The sequence below is a fragment of the Pezoporus flaviventris genome, unplaced genomic scaffold, assembly GCF_033815535.1.
Source record: "Pezoporus flaviventris isolate CSIRO_AGI_PZ_B2104156 unplaced genomic scaffold, CSIRO_AGI_Pfla_v1 ptg000367l, whole genome shotgun sequence".
In the NCBI taxonomy this organism is placed as follows: Eukaryota; Metazoa; Chordata; class Aves; order Psittaciformes; family Psittacidae; genus Pezoporus; species Pezoporus flaviventris.
Genome location: NW_026892914.1, coordinates 37,640 through 65,063, shown reverse-complemented (window position 1 = coordinate 65,063; position 27,424 = coordinate 37,640). Strand labels below are relative to the sequence as shown.

At 57.7% G+C, this 27,424-nt stretch overlaps 1 protein-coding gene across 1 annotated transcript; it reads right to left on the bottom strand.

Annotated features, from left to right (window-relative positions):
- Window positions 1–1,492: 1,492 nt before the first annotated feature.
- Window positions 1,493–26,241, bottom strand: RASIP1 (Ras interacting protein 1). Its single transcript, XM_061443433.1, is given in 12 exon segments — window positions 1,493–1,695; window positions 1,698–1,853; window positions 3,217–3,364; window positions 6,823–6,989; window positions 8,503–8,749; window positions 12,591–12,700; window positions 13,932–14,074; window positions 14,866–14,903; window positions 16,310–16,900; window positions 17,720–18,084; window positions 23,625–24,238; window positions 26,087–26,241. Coding segments are annotated over 12 exon segments (2,916 nt in total). The 5' UTR covers window positions 26,221–26,241.
- Window positions 26,242–27,424: the final 1,183 nt, after the last annotated feature.

The window sequence follows — 27,424 nt, the reverse complement described above, 5'->3', positions numbered from 1 at the left end:
GGGGGGGTTATAGGGGGCAATGTGAGAGTCCTGGGGGGGGTGTCCTAATGTAATGGAGGGGGGTCCTGGGGGGGTCCTATTGTAATGGGGGGGTCCTGGGGGGGGGAGTTAATATAGGTGAGGTCCTGGAGGGGTCCAATATAAGGGGGGTCCTGGGGGGGGGATCCTATTGTAATGGGGGGGTCCTGGGGGGGTCCAATATAAAGGGGGTCCGAGGGGGCCCCAATGTAATGGGGGTCCTGGGAGGGGTCCAAATGTAATGGGGGGGTCCTGGGGGGGGGATTCCAATGTAAGTGGGGTGCGGGGGCATCCTATTGTAATGGGGGGTCCTGGGGGGGGTTAATATAGGGGTAACCCTGGGGGGTGCAATATAAGGGGGTCCTGGGGGGAAGCCCAATGTAATTGGGGGGTCCTTGGGGGGGGGGGGGGGAATATAATGGGGGTCCTATTGTAATTGGGGTTCCTGGGGGGGGTAATATGGGGGGGGTCAATATAAGGGGGGTCCAGGGGGGGTCCTATTGTAATGGGTGGTCCTGGGGGGGGTTAATATAGGGGGGGTCCTGGGGGGGGGGCCGGCCGCTGCGTGGTAATGAATGGGGAAAGGGGGCGTGGCCTGGCGGGGAGCCACGCCTTAAAAGGGGCGGGGCTTGAGAAGCTCCTTATATGGGGGATCGGTGGGCGTGGCCTAGCGCTAAGCCGTGCCCCCAAAAAGGGCGGGAGTTAAGAACACCTTATATGGATGTCTGGTGGGTGTGGCCTATCGACCCCCCCCCCCCCCCCCCCCAAAGGGCGGGGCTTGAGAAGCTCCTTATATGGCGGGTTTGTGGGCGTGGCCTAACGCTAAACCACTCCCAATAGGGGCGGGTTCCTATTGGGAATTGCCTTCTGTGGGCGTGACCTAAATGCTAAGCTCCGCCCCTATTGGTTTTAAGCCCCACCCCTTATATGATTAAGTGGGAGTGGCCTAGCGCGAAGCCTCGCCCAATAGGGGCGGTGCTTAAGGAGCTCCTTATAAGGGATAAAACAGAAGGCGTGGCCTCAGCGTGAAGCCCCGCCCACGGCTCGCTCTGACCCCGCCTACAGGGGTTGCCTCCGGCTCCGCCCCCTCTGCGGAGGCTCCGCCCCTTCGCGCCAATAAAGGAGCCGCAGCCGCATGAATGGGAAAGAGAATGAATGGGAAAGAGAATGAATGGGAAAGGCATGAATGGGAAAGAGAATGAATGGGAAAGGCATGAATGGGAAAGAGAATGAATGGGAAAGAGAATGAATGGGAAAGGCATGAATGGGAAAGAGAATGAACGGGAAAGAGAATGAACGGGAAAGAGAATGAATGGGAAAGAGAATGAATGGGAAAGAGAATGAATGGGAAAGAGAATGAATGGAAGATCACGTGGGGAAAAGGTGGGGGCGTGGCATCCCGAAGCCACGCCCACAGAGGCAACACCCCCGGCCCCATTCATCCCCTTTGGGTCACACAGGACACGTGTGAGCTTTAATGGGAGCATGGCACGGGGGGGGGGTTTCTTTGGGTGCCCCCCATGGATCCATAGGGTGCCGGGGGTGGGGTGGGTGGGGGGGTCCCTATGGAGCCCCATCCCGGGGCAGCCCCCGTTGGTTGGCAGGGACCTCATCCTGCTCCAGGTCCCGGAGCAGGCGGCGCACGCGGCACAGGGCCTGCAGGAGCCCCCCCTCCTCGTCGGGGACCCCCCCTTTGTCCTCGGGGACCCCCCCTTTGTCCTCGGGGGTCCCCCCTCTGCTCTCGTCATCGGCGTCCCCCCCCCCCGCCCGCAGCAGGAAGCCCCGGCTGGGCAGCAGCAGGGGGGGGTGCTCGGAGAAGCTCTCGAAGATGTCACCTGGGGGGGGACACACATGGGTAGGGGGGGCAATGGGGATAATGGGGGGCAAGGAGGGCAATGTGGGGCAATGGAGGGCAATGGAGACAATGGGGGGGCAATGAGGGGGCAAGGGGGGGCAATGGGGATAATGGGGGGCAATGGGGGCAATGTGGGGCAATGGGGACAATGGGGGGGCAGTGGGGACAATGGGGACAATGGGGGGCAATGGGGACAATGGGGGACAATGGGGGGCAATGGGGACAATGGGGGGACAGTGGGGACAGGTGGAAGAGGCAATGGGGAGAATGGGGGGGCAAGAGGGACACGTGGGGGGGCAATGGGGACAAAGAGGGGGCAATGGGGACAACGGGACAAGGGGGGGGCAATGGGGACAACAGGGGGGCAATGGGGTCACGTGGGGAGGTAATGGGGGGAATAGGGACACGTGGGGGGCAATGGGGATACAAGGGCAGCAATGGGGACAATGAGGGAGCAATGGGGACACGTGGGGGGGCAATGGGGACAGATGGGGGGCACTGGGGACAATGGGGGGACAGTGGGTACAGGCGGAGAGGGCAATGGGGAGAATGTGGGGGCAATGGGGCACAAGGGGGGGCAATAGGGACACAAGGTGGGCAATGGGGACATTGAGGGGGGCAATGGGGATACAAAGGGGGGCAATGGGGACAATGGGGGGGCAATGGGGGGACAAGGGGGGGCAATGGGAACAATGGAGGGGGCAATGGAGATACCAATGGGGACAATGGGGGGGCAATGGGGACACAGGGGGGGCAATGGGGACAATGGGGGGCAATGGGGACACAACGGGGGGCAAGAGGGAGAATGGGGGGCAATGGGGACAATGGGGGGCAACGGGGGGACAATGGGCAATGGAGGGGCAATGGGGCACAAGGGGGAGCAACGGGGAGAATGGGGGCAATGGGGATACAAGGGGGGCAATGAGGGGCCAATGGGGACATGGGGGGGGGGAATGGGGATAATGGCGGGGCAATGGGGACAATGGGAAGGCAATGGGGACACATGGGGGGCAATGGGGACACATGGGGGGCAATGGGGACACAACGGTGGGGCAATGGGGGGGCAATGGGGACACAAGGGTGGGGCAATGGGGGGGCAATGGGGACACATGGGGGGCAATGGGGACACAAGGGTGGGGCAATGGGGGGGGCAATGGGGACACAAGGGTGGGGCAATGGGGGGGCAATGGGGACACATGGGGGGCAATGGGGACACAAGGGTGGGGCAATGGGGGGGCAATGGGGACACATGGGGGGCAATGGGGACACAAGGGTGGGGCAATGGGGGGGCAATGGGGACACATGGGGGGCAATGGGGACGGGGGGGGGGGGGGGGCACTGACCTGCAGTGACCTGGTCGCGCTCCTCGGGGGCGGGGCTCCAGGCGGGGGGCGGGGCCTGCCCCCCCCCAAGCTGGTAATGGCTCAGGATGTGGTGGAGCTGAGCCGGGCTCAGCGCCGGGAACTCGGCCCGGAGCCGGGCCCACGTCATCTGCAGGGAGAGAGATACCCACCATTGAACCCCATTGAACCCCATTGAACCCCACTGAACCCCATTGAACCCCACTGAACCCCATTGAACCCCACAACCCCATTGAACACCATTGAACACCACTGAACACCATTGAACCCCATTGAATCCCATTGAACCCCATTGAACCCCACTGAACCCCACTGAACCCCACTGAACACCATTGAACACCACTGAACACCATTGAACCCCATTGAATCCCATTGAACACCACTGAACCCCATTGAACCACACTGAATCCCATTGAACCCCATTGAATCCCACTGAACCCCATTGAACACCATTGAACACCACTGAACCCCACTGAGTCCCACTGAACCCCATTGAGTCCCACTGAACCCCATTGAACCCCACTGAACCCACTGAACCCCATTGAACACCATTGAACACCACTGAACACAACTGAACCCCATTGAATCCCATTGAACCCCACTGAACCCCATTGAACCCCACAACCCCATTGAACACCATTGAACACCACTGAACACCATTGAACCCCATTGAATCCCATTGAACCCCATTGAACCCCACTGAACACCATTGAACACCACTGAACACCATTGAACCCCACTGAATCCCATTGAACCCCATTGACTCCCATTGAACACCACTGAACCCCATTGAACCCCACTGAATCCCATTGAACCCCATTGAACCCCATTGACTCCCATTGAACACCACTGAACCCCATTGAACCCCACTGAATCCCATTGAACCCCATTGAATCCCACTGAACCCCATTGAACACCATTGAACACCACTGAACCCCATTGAGTCCCACTGAACCCCATTGAACCCCACTGAACCCCATTGAAGCCCATTGAGTCCCATTGACTCCCATTCACTCCCATTGATTCCCATTGAACCCCATTGACTCCCACTGATTCCCACTGAACCCCATTGAACCCCACTGATTCCCAGTGTATCCCATTGACTCCCATTGAACCCCATTGACTCCCATCCCATTCCCATTGATTCCCATTGACTCCCATCCCATTCCCAGTGCCTCCCAGTGCATCCCAGTGCATCCCCACCTTGCTGAGGCAGGGTATCCCATTGACTCCCATTGAGTCCCAATGTATCCCATTGACTCACATTGAACCCCATTGACTCCCATTGAGTACCAGTGTATCCCATTGATTCCCACTGAGTCCCACTGAACCCCATTGAACCCCATTGACTCCCACCGCATTCCCAGTGTATCCCAGCTCATTCCCACCTTGCTCAGGCAGGCTCTAAGGGTGCAGAGCAGGTTGGAGGCTGCCCCCCACTAACTCCCATTGAACCCCATTGACTCCCACTGAACCCCATTGACTCCCATTGACTCCCAGTGTATCCCATCACATTATCATTGACTCCCAGTGTATCCCAGTGCATCCCAGTGCATCCCCACCTTGCTGAGGCAGGCCCTGGGGGTGCAGAGCAGGTTGGAGGCTGCCCCCCCATTGACTCCCATTGAACCCCATTGACTCCTATTGAACCCCATTGATTCCCATTGACTCCCACTGACTCCCATTGACTCCCATCCCATTCCCAGTGCATCCCAGTGCATCCCCACCTTGCTGAGGCAGGCCCTGGGGGTGCAGAGCAGGTTGGAGGCTGCCCCCCCATTGACTCCCATTGAACCCCATTGATTCCCATTGAACCCCATTGACTCCCATTGACTCCCACTGACTCCCATTGACTCCCATCCCATTCCCATTGACTCCCAGTGTATCCCAGTGCATCCCAGTGCATCCCCACCTTGCTGAGGCAGGCCCTGGGGGTGCAGAGCAGGTTGGAGGCTGCCCCCCCATTGACTCCCATTGAACCCCATTGACTCCTATTGAACCCCATTGATTCCCATTGACTCCCACTGACTCCCATTGACTCCCATCCCATTCCCATTGACTCCCAGTGCATCCCCACCTTGCTGAGGCAGGCCCTGGGGGTGCAGAGCAGGTTGGAGGCTGCCCCCCCATTGACTCCCATTGAACCCCATTGACTCCTATTGAACCCCATTGATTCCCATTGACTCCCACTGACTCCCATTGACTCCCATCCCATTCCCAGTGCATCCCAGTGCATCCCCACCTTGCTGAGGCAGGCCCTGGGGGTGCAGAGCAGGTTGGAGGCTGCCCCCCCATTGACTCCCATTGAACCCCATTGACTCCTATTGAACCCCATTGATTCCCATTGACTCCCACTGACTCCCATTGACTCCCATCCCATTCCCATTGACTCCCAGTGCATCCCCACCTTGCTGAGGCAGGCCCTGGGGGTGCAGAGCAGGTTGGAGGCTGCCCCCCCATTGACTCCCATTGAACCCCATTGACTCCTATTGAACCCCATTGATTCCCATTGACTCCCACTGACTCCCATTGACTCCCATCCCATTCCCAGTGCATCCCAGTGCATCCCCACCTTGCTGAGGCAGGCCCTGGGGGTGCAGAGCAGGTTGGAGGCTGCCCCCCCATTGACTCCCATTGAACCCCATTGATTCCCATTGAACCCCATTGACTCCCATTGACTCCCACTGACTCCCACTGACTCCCATCCCATTCCCATTGACTCCCAGTGCATCCCAGTGCATCCCAGTGTATCCCAGTGCATCCCCACCTTGCTGAGGCAGGCCCTGGGGGTGCAGAGCAGGTTGGAGGCTGCCCCCCATTGACTCCCACTGACTCCCATTGACTCCCATTGACTCCTATTGAACCCCATTGACTCCCATTGACTCCCACTGACTCCCACTGACTCCCATCCCATTCCCATTGACTCCCAGTGTATCCCAGTGCATCCCCACCTTGCTGAGGCAGGCCCTGGGGTTGCAGAGCAGGTCGGAGGCTACCCCCCTTTGACTCCCATTGAACCCCATTGACTCCTATTGAACCCCATTGATTCCCATTGACTCCCACTGACTCCCATTGACTCCCATCCCATTCCCATTGACTCCCATTGACTCCCAGTCCATTCCCAGTGCATCCCAGTGCATCCCCACCTTGCTGAGGCAGGCCCTGGGGTTGCAGAGCAGGTCGGAGGCTACCCCCCTTTGACTCCCATTGAACCCCATTGACTCCTATTGAACCCCATTGATTCCCATTGACTCTCACTGACTCCCATTGACTCCCATCCCATTCCCATTGACTCCCAGTGCATCCCAGTGCATCCCCACCTTGCTGAGGCAGGCCCTGGGGGTGCAGAGCAGGTTGGAGGCTGCCCCCAGTTGACTCCCATTGAACCCCATTGATTCCCATTGACTCCCATCCCATTCCCATTGACTCCCAGTGTACCCCAGTGCATCCCCACCTTGCTGAGGCAGGCCCTGGGGGTGCAGAACAGGTTGGAGGCTGGCCCCCATTGACTCCCATTGACTCCCACTGACTCCCATTGACTCCCATCCCATTCCCATTGACTCCCAGTGTATCCCAGTGCATCCCCACCTTGCTGAGGCAGGCCCTGGGGGTGCAGAGCAGGTTGGAGGCTGCCGAAAGCTTCTGGAAGAACTCGGAGGCGACGTCGCCCAGCCCCATTGCGGCCACAGAGTCCAGCACCAGGTCCAGAGTGGTGCGGAGCCGCACGGCGCGGCCCCACTGGAACAGGGCGCCCCCTGCAGGGGAGGACTGAGGCTCAGCGGGGGGGAAGGGGAGGAGCTATGGGGAGGACCCACTCCCTAGAGCCCCCATAGCCCCTATAAGCCCTATAGCCCCTATACCCCCTATAGCCCTTATGGCCCACATACACCCTAGAGTCCCCATAGCCACTATAGCTCCTATAGCCCCATACCCACTATAGCCAATATAGCCCAATACCCCCTTTAGCTGCCATACCCCCTATAGCTCCTATAGCCCCATACACCCTATAGCCCCTATGCCCCTATAGCTCCTATAGTACCTATACCTCTATAGCCCCCATAACCCCCACACCCTCTATACCCACATACCTCCCATACCCCCATACCCCCCATACCCCCCTATAACCCCTATACCCCCCATAGCGCCGATACCCCCTATGCCTCCCATAACCCCCACACCCCCTATACCCCCATACGCCCCATACCCCCATACCCCCTATACCCCCCATATCCCACATACCCCCCACACCCCCTATACCCCCATACGCCCCATACCCCCATACCCCCCACACCCCCTATAGGGCCCTCACCTCTCTCCATGAGGGAGTTGAACAGGGATTCGTTGCAGAAGAAGAACCACATCCCTCACCCCCACACCCCCATAGACCCCACACCCCCATAGACCCCACACCCCCCACATCCCCTATAGGGCCCTCACCTCTCTCCATGAGGGAGTTGAACAGGGATGCGTTGCAGAAGAAGAACCACATCCCTCACCCCCACACCCCCATAGACCCCACACCCCCATAGACCCCACACCCCCCACATCCCCTATAGGGCCCTCACCTCTCTCCATGAGGGAGTTGAACAGGGATGCGTTGCAGAAGAAGAACCACATCCCTCACCCCCATACCCCCATAGACCCCACACCCCCCACATCCCCTATAGGGCCCTCACCTCTCTCCATGAGGGAGTTGAACAGGGATGCGTTGCAGAAGAAGAACCACATCCCTCACCCCCATACCCCCCATAGACCCCATAGACCCCACACCCCCCATACCCCCCACACCCCCTATAGGGCCCTCACCTCTCTCCATGAGGGAGTTGAACAGGGATGCGTTGCAGAAGAAGAACCACATCCCTCACCCCCATACGCCCATAGACCCCACACCCCCCATATCCCCCACACCCCCTATAGGGCCCTCACCTCTCTCCATGAGGGAGTTGAACAGGGATGCGTTGCAGAAGAAGAACCACATCCCTCACCCCCATACCCCCATAGACCCCACACCCCCCACATCCCCTATAGGGCCCTCACCTCTCTCCATGAGGGAGTTGAACAGGGATGCGTTGCAGAAGAAGAACCACATCCCTCACCCCCATACGCCCATAGACCCCACACCCCCCATATCCCCCACACCCCCTATAGGGCCCTCACCTCTCTCCATGAGGGAGTTGAACAGGGATGCGTTGCAGAAGAAGAACCACATCCCTCACCCCCATACCCCCATAGACCCCACACCCCCCACATCCCCTATAGGGCCCTCACCTCTCTCCATGAGGGAGTTGAACAGGGATGCGTTGCAGAAGAAGAAGAGGTACCCGAAGGTCTGGGACACGAGGTCGGGGTGCAGGCGGCAGCCCCGGCTCAGCTCCAGCGCGCTCTGGAACACCCCCAGTGTGGGGCTCACCCCATCGGGGACGCGCAGCGGCTCCGGGCCCGGGCCCGCGCCCGCCTCCAGCGGCGCCGCGAACGGGTTCGCCTCCAGCAGCGCCGGCAGCGTCGCGTAAAGGCGCTGGGGGGCGATAGGGAGCGATAAGGAGCGATAGGGGGGGCGGTAGGGAGAGATAGGGGGCCATGGGGGGGGGGGATAGCGATTGAGGGGGCGATAGGAAGCGATAGGCAGCGATAGGGGGGCGATAGAGAGCGATGGGGGGCGATAGGGAGCGATGGGGGGCGATAGGGAGTGATGGGGGGCGATAGGGAGTGATGGGGGGCGATAGAGAGCGATGGGGGGGGCGATAGGGAGTGATGGGGGGCGATAGAGAGCAATGGGGGGGCGATAGGGAGTGATGGGGGGCGATAGAGAGCGATGGGGGGGGCGATAGGGAGTGATGGGGGGCGATAGAGAGCGATGGGGGGGGCGATAGGGAGTGATGGGGGGCGATAGAGAGCGATGGGGGGGCGATAGGGCGTGATGGGGGGCGATAGGGAGCGATGGGGGGGCGATATCGATTGGTGGGGGGCGATAGAGAGTGATGGGGGGCGATAGGGAGCGATGGGGGGGCGATAGGGAGCGATGGGGGGCGATAGAGAGCAATGGGGGGGCGATAGGGAGTGATGGGGGGCGATAGAGAGCAATGGGGGGGCGATAGTGATGGGGGGCGATAGAGAGAGATGGGGGGGCGATAGGGAGCGATGGGGGGCGATAGGGAGCGATGGGGGGGCGATATCGATTGGTGGGGGGCGATAGAGAGTGATGGGGGGCGATAGGGAGCGATGGGGGGGCGATAGGGAGCGATGGGGGGCGATAGAGAGCAATGGGGGGCGATAGGGAGTGATGGGGGGCGATAGAGAGCGATGGGGGGGCGATATCGATTGGTGGGGGGCGATAGAGAGTGATGGGGGGCGATAGGGAGCGATGAGGGGGCGATAGCAATGGGGGGTGATAGAGAGCGATGAGGGGGCAATAGAGAGCGATGGGGGGACGATAGCGATTGGTGGGGGGCGATAGAGAGCGATGGGGGGGCGATAGGGAGCGATGGGGGGCGATAGGGAGCGATGGGGGGCGATAGGGAGTGATAGGGGGGTGATAGAGAGAGATTGGGGGCGATAGAGAGCGATGGGGGGCAATAGAGAGCAATGGGTGGGCGATAGAGAGCAATGGGGGGCGATAGAGAGCAATGGGTGGGCGATAGAGAGCGATGGGGGGCGATAGGGAGCGATGGGGGGCGATAAGAGAGCGATGGGGGGCGATAAGAGAGCGATGGGGGGCGATAAGGAGCGATGGGGGGCAATAGAGAGGGATGAGGGGGCGATAGGGAGCGATGGGGGGTGATAGAGAGTGATGGGGGCGATAGGGAGCGATGGGGGGCGATAAGAGAGCGATGGGGGCGATAGGGAGCGATGGGGGGCGATAGGGAGCGATAGGGGGCGATAGAGAGCGATGGGGGGCGATAGAGAGTGATGGGGGGCGATAGGGAGCGATGGGGGGCAATAGAGAGTGATGAGGGGGCGATATCGATTGGTGGGGGCGATAGGGAGCGATGGGGGCTATCGAGAGTTATGGGGGGCGATAGGGAGCAATGGGGGGTGATAGAGAGTGATGGGGGCGATAGGGAGCGATGGGGGGCGATAAGAGAGCGATGGGGGGCGATAGGGAGCGATGGGGGGCGATAGGGAGCGATAGGGGGCGATAGAGAGCGATGGGGGGCGATAAGAGAGCGATGGGGGGCGATAGAGAGTGATGGGGGGCGATAGGGAGCGATGGGGGGCAATAGAGAGTGATGAGGGGGCGATATCGATTGGTGGGGGCGATAGGGAGCGATGGGGGGCTATAGAGAGATGGGGGGCGATAGCGATTGGTGGGGGGCGATAGAGAATGATGGGGGGGCGATAGGGAGCGATAGGGGGCGATAGAGAGCGATGGGGGGGCGATAGGGAGTGATGGGGGGGCGATAGCGATTGGTGGGGGGCGATAAAGAGCGATGGGGGGGCGATAGGGAGCGATGGGGGGCTATAGAGAGCAATGGGGGGGTGATAGCGATTGCGGGGGGGTGATAGGGAGTAATAGGGGGCAATGGGGGGGTGATAGGGAGCGATGGGGGGGCGATAGTGAATGATTGGGGGGTGATAGGGAGTGATGGGGGGGCACTGGGGCTATGGGGGCAGTTTAGGGCAGTTTTGGGTCAGTTCAGTGCAATTTTGGGCCCGTTTGGTGCAGTTTTGGGTCAGTTTGGCTCAGTTTTGGGTCTCTTTCGCTCAGTTTTGGGTCACTTTGGGTCAGTTTGGCTCAGTTTTGGCTCAGTTTTGGCTCAGTTTTGGGTCACTTTGGGTCAGTTTGGCTCAGTTTTGGGTAAGTTTTGGCACAGTTTGGGTCAGGTTTGGGTCAGTTTGGCTCAGTTTTGGCTCAGTTTGGCTCAGTTTGGGTCAGGTTTGGGTCAGTTTGGCTCAGTTTGGGTCAGGTTTGGGTCAGTTTGGCTCAGTTTTGGCTCAGTTTGGCTCAGTTTGGGTCAGGTTTGGGTCAGTTTGGGTCAGGTTTGGCTCAGTTTGGCTCAGTTTGGGTCAGGTTTGGGTCAGTTTGGCTCAGTTTTGGCTCAGTTTGGCTCAGTTTGGGTCAGGTTTGGGTCAGTTTGGCTCAGTTTTGCGTCACTTTGGGTCAGTTTGGCTCAGTTTTGGCTCAGCTTGGCTCAGTTTGGGTCAGGTTTGGGTCAGTTTGGCTCAGTTTTGGGTCAGTTTAGGCCAGTCTGGGTCAGTGTAGTGCAGTTTTGGGTCTGTTTGGCTCAGTTTTGGGTCACTTTGGGTCAGTTTGGCTCAGTTTTAGGTCAGTTTAGGACAGTTTGGCTCCATTTTGGGTCATTTTGGCTCAGTTTTGGGTCATTTTGGCTGGTTTGGGTCACTTTGGGTCAGTTTTGGGTCACTTTGGGTCAGTTTTGGGTCATTTTGGCTCAGTTTTGGGTCATTTTGGCTGGTTTGGGTCACTTTGGGTCAGTTTTGGGTCAGTTTGGCTCCGTTTTGGGTCACTTTGGGTCCGTTCGGCTCAGTTTTGGGTCACTTTGGCTCAGTTTTGGGTCACTTTGGCTCAGTTTGGCTCAGTTTTGGGTCATTTTGGCTAGTTTGGGTCACTTTGGGTCAGTTTTGTGTCAGTTTGGCTCCGTTTTGGGTCACTTTGGCTCAGTTTTGAGTCACTTTGGCTCAGTTTGGCTGAGTTTTGGGTCAGTTTGGCTGGTTTGGGTCACTTTGGGTCAGTTTGGCTCCATTTTGGGTCACTTTGGGTCCGTTCGGCTCAGTTTTGGGTCACTTTGGCTCAGTTTTGAGTCACTTTGGCTCAGTTTGGCTCAGTTTTGGGTCAGTTTCGCTCAGTTTTGGGTCAGTTTGGCTCCGTTTTGGGTCACTTTGGGTCAGTTTTGGGTCAGTTTGGCTCCATTTTGGGTCACTTTGGGTCCGTTCGGCTCAGTTTTGGGTCACTTTGGCTCAGTTTTGAGTCACTTTGGCTCAGTTTGGCTCAGTTTTGGGTCATTTTGGCTCAGTTTTGGCTCAGTTTGGCTCCGTTTTGGGTCACTTTGGGTCCGTTTGGCTCAGTTTTGGGTCACTTTGGCTCAGTTTTGAGTCACTTTGGCTCAGTTTGGCTCAGTTTTGGGTCATTTTGGCTCAGTTTTGGGTCAGTTTGGCTCAGTTTTGGGTCACTTTGGGTCCGTCTGGCTCAGTTTTGGGTCACTTTGGCTCAGTTTTGGGTCGCTTTGGCTCAGTTTTGGGTCACTTTGGCTCAGTTTTGGGTCACTTTGGCTCAGTTTTGGGTCGCTTTGGCTCAGTTTTGAGTAAGTTTGGGTCAGTTTTGGGTCACTTTGTGTCCATTCGGCTCAGTTTTGGGTCTGTTCGGCTCCGTTTTGGGTCCGTTTGGCTCCGTTTTGGCTCACCTTGGTCAGGTAATAGACGGTCTGCTGGAAGGTGGACATGATGACCTCATCCAGGACGCCCATGGCCTCATCGCACGTCTCCAGGTCCCTGCTGAGCTCCGGGCAGGGCCCTGTGGAAGCACCCAATCAGCGCCCACGCTCCAAGGATGCACCCAATCAGCACCCGTGCTCCATGGATGCACCCAATCAGCGCCCGCGCTCCAAGGATGCACCCAATCAGCACCCGCGCTCCAAGGATGCACCCAATCAGCACCCGTGCTCCATGGATGCACCCAATCAGTGCCTGCGCTCCAAGGATGCACCCAATCAGCACCCGTGCTCCATGGATGCACCCAATCAGCACCCGTGCTCCATGGATGCACCCAATCAGCACCCGTGCTCCATGGATGCACCCAATCAGCGCCCGCGCTCCAAGGATGCACCCAATCAGCACCCGTGCTCCATGGATGCACCCAATCAGCACCCGTGCTCCATGGATGCACCCAATCAGCACCCGTGCTCCATGGATGCACCCAATCAGTGCCTGCGCTCCAAGGATGCACCCAATCAGTGCCTGCGCTCCATGGAGGCACCCAATCAACGACCATGCTTCATGGATGCACCCAATTGGATGCACCAATCAGAGCCTGCGCTGCATGGATGCACCCAATCAGATGCACCCAATCAGCACCTGCGCTGCATGGATGCACCCAATCAGCGCCCGCTCTCCATGGAGGCACCCAATCAGATGCACCCAATCAGATGCACCCAATCAGCGCCCGCGCTCCATGGATGCACCCAATCAGATGCACCAATCAGCACCTGCGCTCCATGGATGAGCCCAATTGGATGCACCCAATCAGCTCCTGCGCTCCATGGATGCACCCAATTGGATGCACCCAATCAGGACCTACGCTCCATGGATGAACCCAATTGGATGCACCCAATGAGATGCACCCAACCAACGCCTGTGCTCCATGGATGCACCCAATGGGATGCACCCAATCAGCGCCTGTGCTCCAGGGATGCATCCAATCGGATGCACCCAATCAGTGCCTGCGCTCCATGGATGCACCCAATCAGCACCTGCGCTCCATGGATGCACCCAATCAGCACCTGCGCTCCATGGATGCACACAACCAGATGCACCAATCAGCGCCTGCGCTCCATGGATGAACCCAACTGGATGCACCCAATCAGATGCACCCAATCAGCGCTCGTGCTGCATGGATGCACCCAATCAGCACCTGCGCTCCATGGATGCACCCAATCAGCACCTTGCATTCCGGGGGGGGGGGGGGGGGGAACAGCTCCCATCCCCACCCCACGGCCTAGCCCCACACTTGGGGGGCCGGGGCTCACCCTCCAGCTCCAGCTCCTTCTCCAGCTCCAGCACCCGGGCCTGGGCCAGGTTCAGCAGCTCCGTGGCGTTGGCCAACCACAGCGTGAGCGGGCGCAGGTCGGGGCCCAGCACCTCCGGCCCCTGCGCTGAGGGGTCCCCATCGCTGCGGGACAGGGGCACCCCCAGAGGGGTCAGCAATGGGGACCCCATGGATGGGGATGGGGGCACCCCCAGAGGGGTCAGCAATGGGGATCCCCAGGGATGGGGATGGGGGCACCCCCAGAGGGGTCAGCAATGGGGATCCCCATGGATGGGGATGGGGGCACCCCCAGAGGGGTCAGCAATGGGGACCCCATGGATGGGGATGGGGGCACCCCCAGAGGGGTCAGCAATGGGGACCCCATGGATGGGGATGGGGGCACCCCCAGAGGGGTCAGCAATGAGGACCCCATGGATGGGGATGGGAGCACCCCCAGAGGGGTCAGCAATGGGGACCACATGGATGGGGATGGGAGCACCCCCAGAGGGGTCAGCAATGGGGATCCCCATGGATGGGGTTGGGGGCACCCCCATGGATGGGGATAGGGGCACCCCCAGAGGGGTCAGCAATGGGGATCCCCATGGATGGGGTTGGGGGCACCCCCATGGATGGGGATAGGGGCACCCCCAGAGGGGTCAGCAATGGGGACCCCATGGATGGGGATGGGGGCACCCCCATAGAGGGCAGCAATGAGGATGCCCATGGATGGGGATGGGGGCACCCCCATGGATGGGGATAGGGGCACCCCCATGGGGGTCAGCATTGGGGACCCCATGGATGGGGTTGAGGAGACCCCCATAGGGGACAGCATTGGGGACCCCATGGATGGGGGCACCCCCATAGGGATCAGCACTGGAGATCCCCATGGATGGGGATGGGGGGACCCCCATGGATGGGGTTTGGGGGTCACTCACTTCTCCGGCTGCCGGTCCCCAATCTCCTTGATCTTCTCCTGCAGGAACATTCCAAGGTGACCCCAAGGGGTCCCCATCCCATGGCCCCACAGCCCCTTTACCCCCATAGCCCCCTATGTCCCTCATCCCTTAACCCCATATCTCACCATGTCCCCCACATCCCCCCATGTCTCCCTCTTCCCACATCCTGTTCCACCATGTTCCCCTCCATTCCCATGTCGCCCATGTCCTGCATCCCATGTCCCAGATATCCCATATCCCAGTGTCCCCATATCCCTCATCCCAACCCCCATACCCCATCCTATACCCATACCCCATACCCATATCCATTCCCATACCCCACAAACATATCCCATACCCCATACCCATATCCATTCCCGTATTCCATACCCATATCCATTCCCATACCCAATACCCATATCACATACCCCATACCCATATCCATTCCCATACCCAATACCCATATCCCATACCCATATCCATACCCATATCCTATACCCCATACCCATACCCCATACACATACCCATATCTATTCCCATATCCCATACCCCATACCCGTATCCATACCCATATCCCATACCCCATACCCCATACCCATATCCATACAAATATCCCATACCCCATACCCCATTCCCATACCCCACACCCATATCCCATACCTATATCCATTCCCATATCACATACCCATACCCCATACTCCATTCCCATATCCCACACCCATATCCCATACCTATATCCATTCCCATATCCCATACCCATACCCCATACCCATATCAATACCCATATCCCATACCCATACCCCATACCCATATCAATACCCATATCCCATACCCATACCCCATTCACATACCCCACGCCCATATCCCATACCTATATCCATTCCCATATCCCATACCCATACCCCATACCCATATCCCATACCCCATACCCATATCCCATACCCATATCCCATACCCCATACCCATACCCCATTCCCATACCCCATACCCCATACCCATATCCCATACCCTATACCCATACCCCATTCCCATACCCCATACCCATATCCCATACCCTATACCCATACCCCATTCACATACCCCACGCCCATATCCCATACCTATATCCATTCCCATATCCCATACCCATACCCCATACCCATACCCCATTCCCATACCCATACCCCATACCCATATCCCATACCCCATACCCATACCCCATTCCCATACCCATACCCCATTCCCATACCCCATACCCCATACCTATATCCCATACCCTATACCCATACCCCATTCCCATACCCCATACCCATATCCCATACCCCATACCCATACCCCATTCCCATACCCCATACCCCATACCCATATCCCATACCCCATACCCACACCCATACCCCATATCCATTCCCATATCCTATACCCACATCCCATACCCCCACCCCACCCCATTCCCCCCCCCCCATACCCAGACTTCCTCCTTCACCAGCCCCGCGATCCTCGTCAGCAGCTGCGGGAGGTGCTGGGGGGGGAACGCGCTCCAGGCGTGCTCCAGGCACAGCCCCAGCAGGAACGCGGGGGCCAGGACCCCCATCCCCTGCGGGGTCCCCCCCGCACCCCACGGCTCCCGCACGATCTCCCGCAGGAGCCGCTCCTCGTGTTCCGCCCGGTACCGCAGCGCCTCCCTCCGGCCCCTGCCGGTACTGCAGCCCTCGCAGCGCAGCGCCGGCAGCCAGGGGGGGCTCTGCTCTTCGGGACCCCCCCCCCGGGGGTCCTTATAGAGCAAGAGGAAGTGCTGCCCCAGCCCCAATAGGTCCCCGGGGTTCAATGGGGCCCGGCGGAACAAAGGGACCCCGTTATGGGTCACCGGCGCCCCCCGGTACGGCCGCACGGTGGCGGGGGCCCCCGGGGGGGCCCGCACGAGGCAGTGGCGGGGGAGGATGTCCGGGGCGTTGAGGAAGGTGTCAATGGAAGGGGGGGAGCCCTGGGGGGGGCGTTCGGGGGGGCCCCGGCGCCCGAAGATGTGCTGGGAACGAGTCATGACGTAGAGCACGAAGTCCTGCGGGGGGGGGGGGAACAAAGGGGTTGGGGGGGGCACTTAGGGGGTGGGGAGGGAGGGAATGGGAAGGGGGGGGCTATGGGGTGAGGATGGAGGGGGTATGGAAAGATGGGGGGGTGGGGGCTAAGGAATGGGGGGGGTTGGGGACATGGATATGGGGGGGAAGAGGGGTCAATGGGGGGAACGGACAAAGGGGTCAATGGGGGGCATGGGGAGAGGGGTCAGTGAGGGGGCATGGGAAGAGGGGTCAATGGGGGGGCATGGGAAAAGGGGTCAATGGGGGGGCATGGGAAAAGGGGTCAATGGGGGGCATGGGAAGAGGGTTCAATGGGGGGCATGGAAGAGGGGTCAATGGGGGGGGCATGGGGAGAGGGGTCAATGGGGGGCATGGGGAGAGGGGTCAATGGGGGGGGCATGGGAAGAGGGCTCAATGGGGGGCATGGGAAAAGGGGTCAATGGGGGGCATGGGAAGAGGGCTCAATGGGGGGCATGGGAAAAGGGGTCAATGGGGGGGGCATGGGTAAAGGGGTCAATGGGGGGCATGGGAAGAGGGCTCAATGGGGGGCATGGGAAAAGGGTTCAGTGGGGGGGCATGGGAAGATGGAACATTGGGGGGGCATGGGAAAAGGGGTCAATGGGGGGGGCATGGGAAAAGGGCTCAATGGGGGGCATGGGAAGAGGGCTCAATGGGGGGCATGGGAAAAGGGGTCAATGGGGGGGGCATGGGAAAAGGGGTCAATGGGGGGCATGGGAAGATGGGACATTGGGGGGGGTCATGAACATTGGGGGGGGTAAGGAAATGCCCCCCATCCCCCTTACCTGCTTGCCATAGCCCTGCAGCAGCAGGAAGTAGGGGTGATGCTGGGGGGGCTGGATGAGGCACTGCGAGAGCTGCTCCAGGCTGGCGCCGTCCCCCCCTTCCTCCTCCTCGCCCCCACCTCCGGCGGCTCCATCGGGGCCGGGGGCCGGGGGGGTCCCGTCGGGGCCGGGGGGGGCTGCGGTGGGGTCCCCCCCCGCCACGCTGAGCACGGCCTTGCGCTCCCTGCGGCGCCGCGTGCTCAGGTTCATGTCGCTGATGCTGCGGCGCAGGGAGAGGTTCTCGGAGCGCTCCTTTGGGGGGGCCGGGCCCCCCGAGGCCGCCCGCGAGCGGTTGCGTTGCAGGCGCCGGGCTTGGGATGAGCCCCCTGTGGGGTGGGGTGCGGGGGGGGGGACAGGACAGGGAGGGAGGCTGGGTAAGGGCTGTGCTTATGTGGATATAGGGGCCACATGGGCAGCCCTATAGCCGTAGACACGTAGAGCGGCCCTATGGCCATAGACACGTATAGCGGCCCTATGGCCATACACATACAGCGTCCCTATAGCCATAGACATGTATAGCGGCCCTATAGCGATAGACACATACAGCGTCCCTATAGCCATAGACATGTATAGCGGCCCTATAGCGATAGACACATACAGCGTCCCTATAGCCATAGACATGTATAGCGGCCCTATAGCGATAGACACATACAGCGTCCCTATAGCCATAGACATGTATAGCGGCCCTATAGCGATAGACACATACAGCGTCCCTATAGCCATAGACACGTATAGCGGCCCTATGGCCATAGACCCATACAGTGTCCCTATGGCCATAGACACATATAGCACCCCCATAGCCATAGACACTTACAGCATCCCTATGGCCATGGACATGTATAGCATCCCCATAGCCATAGACACTTACAGCATCCCTATGGCCATGGACACGTATAGCATCTCTATAGCCATAGACAAGTATAGCATCCCTATAGCCATAGGCACTTACAGCATCTCTATAGCCATAGACACGTACAGCGTCCCTATGGCCATAGACACGTATAGCAGCCCTATAGCCATAGACCCTTACAGCATCCCTCTAGCCAGGGACACGTATAGCGTCCCTATAGCCATAGGCACTTAAAGCATCTCTATAGCCATAGACATGTAGAGCATTCCTATGGCCATAGACACACATAGCAGCCCTATAGCCATAGACCCTTACAGCATCCCTCTAGCCATGGACATGTATAGTGGCTCTATGGCCATTGACCCATATAGTGTCCCTATAGCCATAGACATATATAGCATCCCTATGGCCATAGACACGCATAGTGACCCTATAACCATAGACACAGCATCCTTATAGCCACAGACACATACAGCATCCCTATAGCCATAGACACATATAGCAGCCCTACGGCCATAGACACGTATAGTGTCCCTATAGCCATATGCACATATAGCGTCCCTATAGCCATATATGCATACAGCGCTCTATAGCCACAGTCATGTATAGCGTCCCTATAGCCATATATGCATATAGCATCCCTATAGCTATATATGCATATAGCATCCCTAGATCTATATGAATATATAGTGTCCCTATACCCATAGACACATATAGCGTCCCTAAATCTATATGAATGTAGTGTCCCTATACCCCTAGACACATATAGCGTCCCTATATCCATACATGCATATAGCGTATATGCACATAGCGTCCCTATATCCATAGACACATAGAGCATCCCTATATCCATAGATGCATATAGAATCCCTATATCCGTATGTGTATATAGGGTGCCTATATCCACAGACATGCAGCATCCCTATACCCATAGACACAGCAACCCTATATCCCTATACACATATAGCATCCCTATATCTGTATATGCATAGAGTCACTATAGCTGCAGACACATACAGTGTCCTTATACCCATATGTGCATATAGCATCCCTATATCCATATCGTGTCCCTATACCCAGACACATATAAGGTCCCTACATCCATATAAACATTTAGCACCCTGATATCCCTATATGCATATGGTACTTCTATATCCACATACACATATAGTGTCCCTTTATCCACATGCACATGTAGGATCTCCATATCCAAATACAGTGTCCCTATATCCATATGCACAAACAGAATCCCTATAGCCATATACACATACAGTGTCCCTATATCCATATGCACATACAGAATCCCTATAGCCATATACACATACAGTGTCCCTATATCCATATGCACACACAGAATCCCTATAGCCATATACACATACAGTGTCCCTATATCCTAATAAAGAGTGTCCCTATATCTTTATACCTAAATAGTAACTCTATATCCATACACACGTATAGCATCACTATATCCATATACACATATAGCATCCCTATACCCTTAGACGCATATAGCATTCCTATATCCATATGCACATATAGCACCCCTATATCCATACATACCTGTAGCATCCATATATCCATACGTACCTGTAGCATCCCTATACCCATATGCACATACAGCACCCCTATATCCATACATACCTGTAGCATCCGTATATCCATACGTACCTGTAGCATCCCTATACCCACAAACACCTATAGCACCCCTATACCCACACACACCTATAGCACCCCTATGCCCATACACACATATAGCTCCCCTATACCCACACACACATATAGCACCCCTATACCCACATACACCGAAAGCACCCCTACACCCACAGACACCTATAGCACCCCTATACCCCTACACACCTATAGCATCCCTATACCCACACACACCTATAGCACCCCTATACCCACATACACCTATAGCACCCCTACACCCACACACACCTATAGCACCCCTATACTCATGGACACCTATAGCACCCCTATACATGTAGACACTAATAGCACCCCTTTACCCCTACACACCTACAGCACCCCTACACCCACACACACTTACAGCACCCCTATACCCACACACACCTATAGCACCCCTACACCCACACACATCTACAGCACCCCTATATCCATACACACCTACAGCGCCCCTATACCCACACACACCTATAGCATCCCTATACCCCTACACACCTATAGCACCCCTATACCCACACACACCTACAGCACCCCTATACCCCTACACACCTATAGCACCCCTATACCCACACACCCCTATAGCGCCCCTATACCCACACACCCCTATAGCGCCCCCATACCCACACACACCTATAGCACCCCTACACCCACACACACCTATAGCTCCCCTATACCCCTACACACCTATAGCACCCCTATACCCCTACACACCTATAGCACCCCTATACCCACACACACCTATAACACCCCTACACCCACACAAACCTATAGCACCCCTACACCCACACACACCTATAGCACCCCTATACCCACACACACCTACAGCACCCCTATACCCACACACACCTATAGCACCCCTATACACACACACACCTATAGCTCCTCTATACACACACACACCTATAGCACCCCTATACCCACACGCACCTATAGCACCCCTATACCCACACACACCTATAGCTCCCCTATACACACACACACCTATAGCACCCCTACACCCACACACACCTATAGCACCCCTATACCCACACACACCTATAGCACCCCTATACCCACACACACCTATAGCTCCCCTATACCCACACACACCTATAGCACCCCTATACCTACACACACCTATAGCACCCCTATACCCACACACACCTATAGCACCCCTACACCCACACACACCTATAGCTCCCCTATACCCACACACCCCTATAGCTCCCCTATACCACACACACCTATAGCTCCTCTATACCCACACACACCTAAAGCACCCCTATACCCACACACACCTATAGCACCCCTATACCCACACACCCCTATAGCACCCCTATACCCACACACACCTATAGCACTCCTATACCCACACACACCTATAGCTCCCCTATACCCACACACACCTATAGCACCCCTATACCCACACACACCGATAGCTCATCTATACCCACACACACCTATAGCACCCCTATACCCACACACACCTATAGCTCCTCTATACCCACACACACCTATAGCTCCCCTATACCCACACACACCTATAGCACCCCTACACCCACACACACCTATAGCTCCCCTATACCCACACACACCTATAGCACCCCTATACCCACACACACCGATAGCTCATCTATACCCACACACACCTATAGCACCCTATACCCACACACACCTATAGCACCCCTATACCCACACACACCTATAGCTCCCCTATATCCACACACACCTATAGCACCCCTATACCCACACACACCTATAGCACCCCTATACCCACACACACCTATAGCTCCCCTATATCCACACACACCTATAGCACCCCTATACCCACACACCCCTATAGCTCCCCTATACCCACACACACCTATAGCACCCCTATACCCACACACACCTATAGCTCCTCTATACCCACACACACCTATAGCTCCCCTATATCCACACACACCTATAGCTCCCCTATACCCACACACACCTATAGCTCCCCTATACCCACACACACCTATAGCACCCCTATACCCACACACACCGATAGCTCATCTATACCCACACACACCTATAGCACCCCTATACCCACACACACCTATAGCACCCCTATACCACACACACCTATAGCTCCCCTATATCCACACACACCTATAGCACCCCTATACCCACACACACCTATAGCACCCCTATACCCACACACACCTATAGCTCCCCTATATCCACACACACCTATAGCACCCCTATACCCACACACCCCTATAGCTCCCCTATACCCACACACACCTATAGCACCCCTATACCCACACACACCTATAGCTCCTCTATACCCACACACACCTATAGCACCCCTATACCCACACACACCTATAGCTCCCCTATACCCACACACACCTACAGCACCCCTACACCCACACACACCTATAGCTCCCCTATACCCACACACACCTATAGCACCCCTATACCCACACACACCTATAGCACCCCTATACCCACACACACCTACAGCACCCCTATACCCACACACACCTATAGCTCCCCTATACCCACACACACCTATAGCACCCCTATACCCACACACACCTATAGCACCCCTATACCCACACACACCTATAGCTCCCCTATATCCACACACACCTATAGCACCCCTATACCCACACACACCTATAGCACCCCTATACCCACACACACCTATAGCTCCCCTATATCCACACACACCTATAGCATCCCTATACCCACACACCCCTATAGCTCCCCTATACCCACACACACCTATAGCACCCCTATACCCACACACACCTATAGCTCCTCTATACCCACACACACCTATAGCACCCCTATACCCACACACACCTATAGCTCCCCTATACCCACACACACCTATAGCTCCTCTATACCCACACACACCTATAGCTCCCCTATACCCACACACACCTATAGCACCCCTATACCCACACACACCTATAGCACCCCTACACCCACACACACCTATAGCACCCCTATACCCACACACACCTATAGCACCCCTATACCCACACACACCTACAGCACCCCTATACCCACACACACCTATAGCACCCCTACACCCACACACACCTATAGCTCCCCTATACCCACACACACCTATAGCTCCTCTATACCCACACACACCTATAGCTCCCCTATACCCACACACACCTATAGCTCCCCTATACCCACACACACCTATAGCACCCCTATACCCACACACACCTATAGCTCCCCTATACCCACACACACCTATAGCTCCCCTATACCCACACACACCTATAGCACCCCTATACCCACACACACCTATAGCTCCCCTATACCCATGCCCCCCCCCGTGGCACAAGGGAGCCGCGCTCTCACCGCCGCCCTCGCCGGCGTCGGCCTCGAAGAAGCGCTCCACGTCCTGGCGCCGCCGGATCTCGAAGCGCCGGGAGCAGCCGCTCTTGGGTTTCCACACGTCCTGGAGCACCAGCGGCCGCTCGGAAGCACCCACGGGCCTCAGATGCTCCATGAGCCACCCGCCGGCCCCACCGGCCCCACCGGGCCTGCCCACCACGTCACAGAGCACGTATTCCCCTAAGGTGCCGTCGTCCGGAGCCAAGCCGTAACGCTCCAACGCTTCCCACACCAGCTCCCGCGCCGTGGAGCGCGCCGTCGCCAGCACGCTCTTGTAGTTGGCTCCGCGGGAGATGTTCCCCCCGAAGATCTTCAGGATGCCGGGGAGCTGGCGCGGTGACGAGGACGGGTCCGGGCCCGCGCCGGCCCGTTGGGATCCCAACGCTTCCGGATTGGGATCCACCAACTCTTCCAGCTTCTTCTCGCTGAGCCAACGGGTGCCGGCGGTGCCGGTGGCGGCGGTGCCGGAGCGATGGAAGAGGTTGGAGAGGCGCTTGTGGCGCGAGGCTTTGGCTTTGGTGGCCGGGCGAGGCTCCAAGGGCTCGCTGCCGCGGCTCGCCGTGTCCGAGGAGGTGGATCTGGGAGGCAGGGGGAGCAAGGGGATCAGTGGGGGTCAATGGGGGTCGATGGGGATAATGGGATCAATGGGGATCAATGGGGATAATGGGATCAATGGGGATCAATGGGGATAATGGGATCAATGGGGATCAATGGGGATAATGGGATCAATGGGGATCGATGGGGATAATGGGATCAATGGGGATAATGGGATCAATGGGGATAATGGGAGCAATGGGGATCAATGGGGATAATGGGATCAATGGGGATCAATGGGGATAATGGGATCAATGGGGGTCAATGGGGATAATGGGATCAATGGGGATAATGGGAGCAATGGGGATCAATGGGGATAATGGGATCAATGGGGGTCAATGGGGATAATGGGATCAATGGGGATAATGGGAGCAATGGGGATCAATGGGGATAATGGGATCAATGGAGGGTCAATGGGGATAATGGGATCAATGGGGATAATGGGAGCAATGGGGATAATGGGGATAATGGGATCAATGGGGATAATGGGGATAATGGGATCAATGGGGGTAATGGGATCAATGGGGATAATGGGATCTATGGGGATCAATGGGGATAATGGGATCAATGGGGATAATGGGAGCAATGGGGATCAATGGGGATAATGGGAGCAATGGGGGTCGATGGGGATAATGGGATCAATGGGGATAATGGGAGCAATGGGGATCAATGGGGATAATGGGATCAATGGGGATAATGGGAGCAATGGGGATCAATGGGGATAATGGGATCAATGGGGGTTGATGGGGATAATGGGATCAATGGGGATAATGGGATCAATGGGGATAATGGGAGCAATGGGGATCAATGGGGATAATGGGATCAATGGGGGTCAATGGGGATAATGGGATCAATGGGGATAATGGGATCAATGGGGATCAATGGGGGTCAATGGGGATAATGGGATCAATGGGGATAATGGGATCAATGGGGATAATGGGAGCAATGGGGATCAATGGGGATAATGGGATCAATGGGGGTCGATGGGGATAATGGGATCAATGGGGATAATGGGAGCAATGGGGATCAATGGGGATAGTGGGATCAATGGGGATAATGGGAGCAATGGGGATCAATGGGGATAATGGGATCAATGGGGATAATGGGATCAACGGGGATTAATGGGGATAATGGGATCAATGGGGATCAATGGGGGCATTGGGCTCAGGGGGATCAATGGGGATCAATGGGATTGATGGGATCAGTGGGGTAATGGGAGCAATGGGGATCAATAGGATCAGTAGGATCAATGGGGATGAATGGGATCAGTGGGATCAATGGGGATAATGGAATCAATGGGGATCAATGGGGGCACTGAGCTCAGGGGGATCAATGGGGATCAATGGGATCGATGGGATCAATGGGGTAATGGGAGCAATGGGGATCAATAGGATCAGTAGGATCAATGGGGATAATGGGATCAGTGGGATCAATGGGGATCAATGGGGATAATGGGATCAATGTGGGTAACGGGATCAATGGGGATCAATGGGATCAGTGGGATTAATGGGGATAATGGGATCAATGGGGATAATGGGATTAGGGGGATCAATGGCATCAATGGGGATCAGTGGGGATAATGGAGATCAATGGGAGCAGTGGGATTAGTGGGGATCAATGGGATCAGGGGGATCAATGGCATCAATGGGGATCAGTGGGGATGATAGGGATCAATGGGATCAGTGGGGATCAATACGGATCAATGGGGATCAATGAGGATAATGGGATCGATGGGATCAATGGCTCAATGCAGTCAGTGGGATCAATGGGAATCAATGGGGATCAATGGGGATCACGGAACACAAAGGGGGGGGTGTGGGGGGGTTCCTCACCGCACGGACCCCGCGCTGGGCCAGCGCCGGCTCATCTTGGCCAGGCGTTTCTTGGGGGAGTTGATCCAGAGCCCCACGGGGAAGTGGAGCTTCCCGAAGCGGGGGCTGCCTTCCTTGCGCTCCTCGGCGAGCATGGCGGCGCTCCTGGGGGGCTGGGGGGGGGGGGACAGGGGTGAGATGGGATCAAACCCCCCCCCCACACACACACCCCCAGCTCCCATCCCCACCCCCCCAGCTCCCACCCCCATCCCCACCCCCCCCAAGCTCCCATCCCCACCCCCCCCAGCTCCCACCCCCGCTCTCCCACCCCAAGCTCCAATCCCCCCCCCCAGCTCCCATCCCCCCCCCCCCAGTTCCCATCCCCACACCCCCCCCAAGCTCCCATCCCCACCCCCCCCAGCTCCCACCCCCGCTCTCCCACCCCAAGCTCCAATCCCCCCCCCCAGCTCCCATCCCCCCCCCAGTTCCCATCCCCACACCCCCCCAAGCTCCCATCCCCACACCCCCCCAGCTCCCATCCCCCCCCCAGTTCCCATCCCCACCCCCCCCCAGCTCCCATCTCCCCCCCCCAGTTCCCATCCCCACCCCCCCCCAGCTCCCATCTCCCCCCCCCAGTTCCCATCCCCACCCCCCCCCAGCTCCCATCCCCCCCCCCAGTTCCCATCCCCACACCCCCCCAAGCTCCCATCCCCACATCCCCCAGCTCCCACCCCCAGCCCCCCACCCCAAGCTCCAATCCCCCCCCCAGCTCCCATCACCCCCCCAGTTCCCATCCCCACCCCCCCCCCAGCTCCCATCCCCACACCCCCCCAGCTCCCATCCCCCCCCCAGCTCCCATCTCCCCCCCCCCAGTTCCCATCGCCATCCCCCCCCCAGCTCCCATCTCCCCCCCCCAGTTCCCATCCCCACACCCCCCCAGCTCCCATCCCCCCCCCAGTTCCCATCGCCACCCCCCCCAGCTCCCATCCCCAACCCCCCCCAAGCTCCCATCCCCCCCCCAGCTCCCATCCCCTCCCACCCCAGCTCCGGGCACCCACTGGTGCTCAGCGCCACAGCCCCAGGGTGCTCTGGGTCCTGTGTGTGGCCCCCCCCCACACCCCACTCCGCCCCCCCCCCCCCCCCCCAGGCCTTTGTCCTCTGCTCCCATCCGGATACAGGGACAGGAAAAGGGCGAGTCAGGAAAGGAAACCGGGAATGGGGGGGGGATATGGGGGGATGGGGGATGGGGGGGGTTGGAGGGGGTTATGGGGCTATGGGGGGGGTTATGGGGCTATGGGGGGGTTATGGGGCTATGGGGGGCTTATGGGGTTATGGGGGGGTTATGGGGGGGGTTGGAGT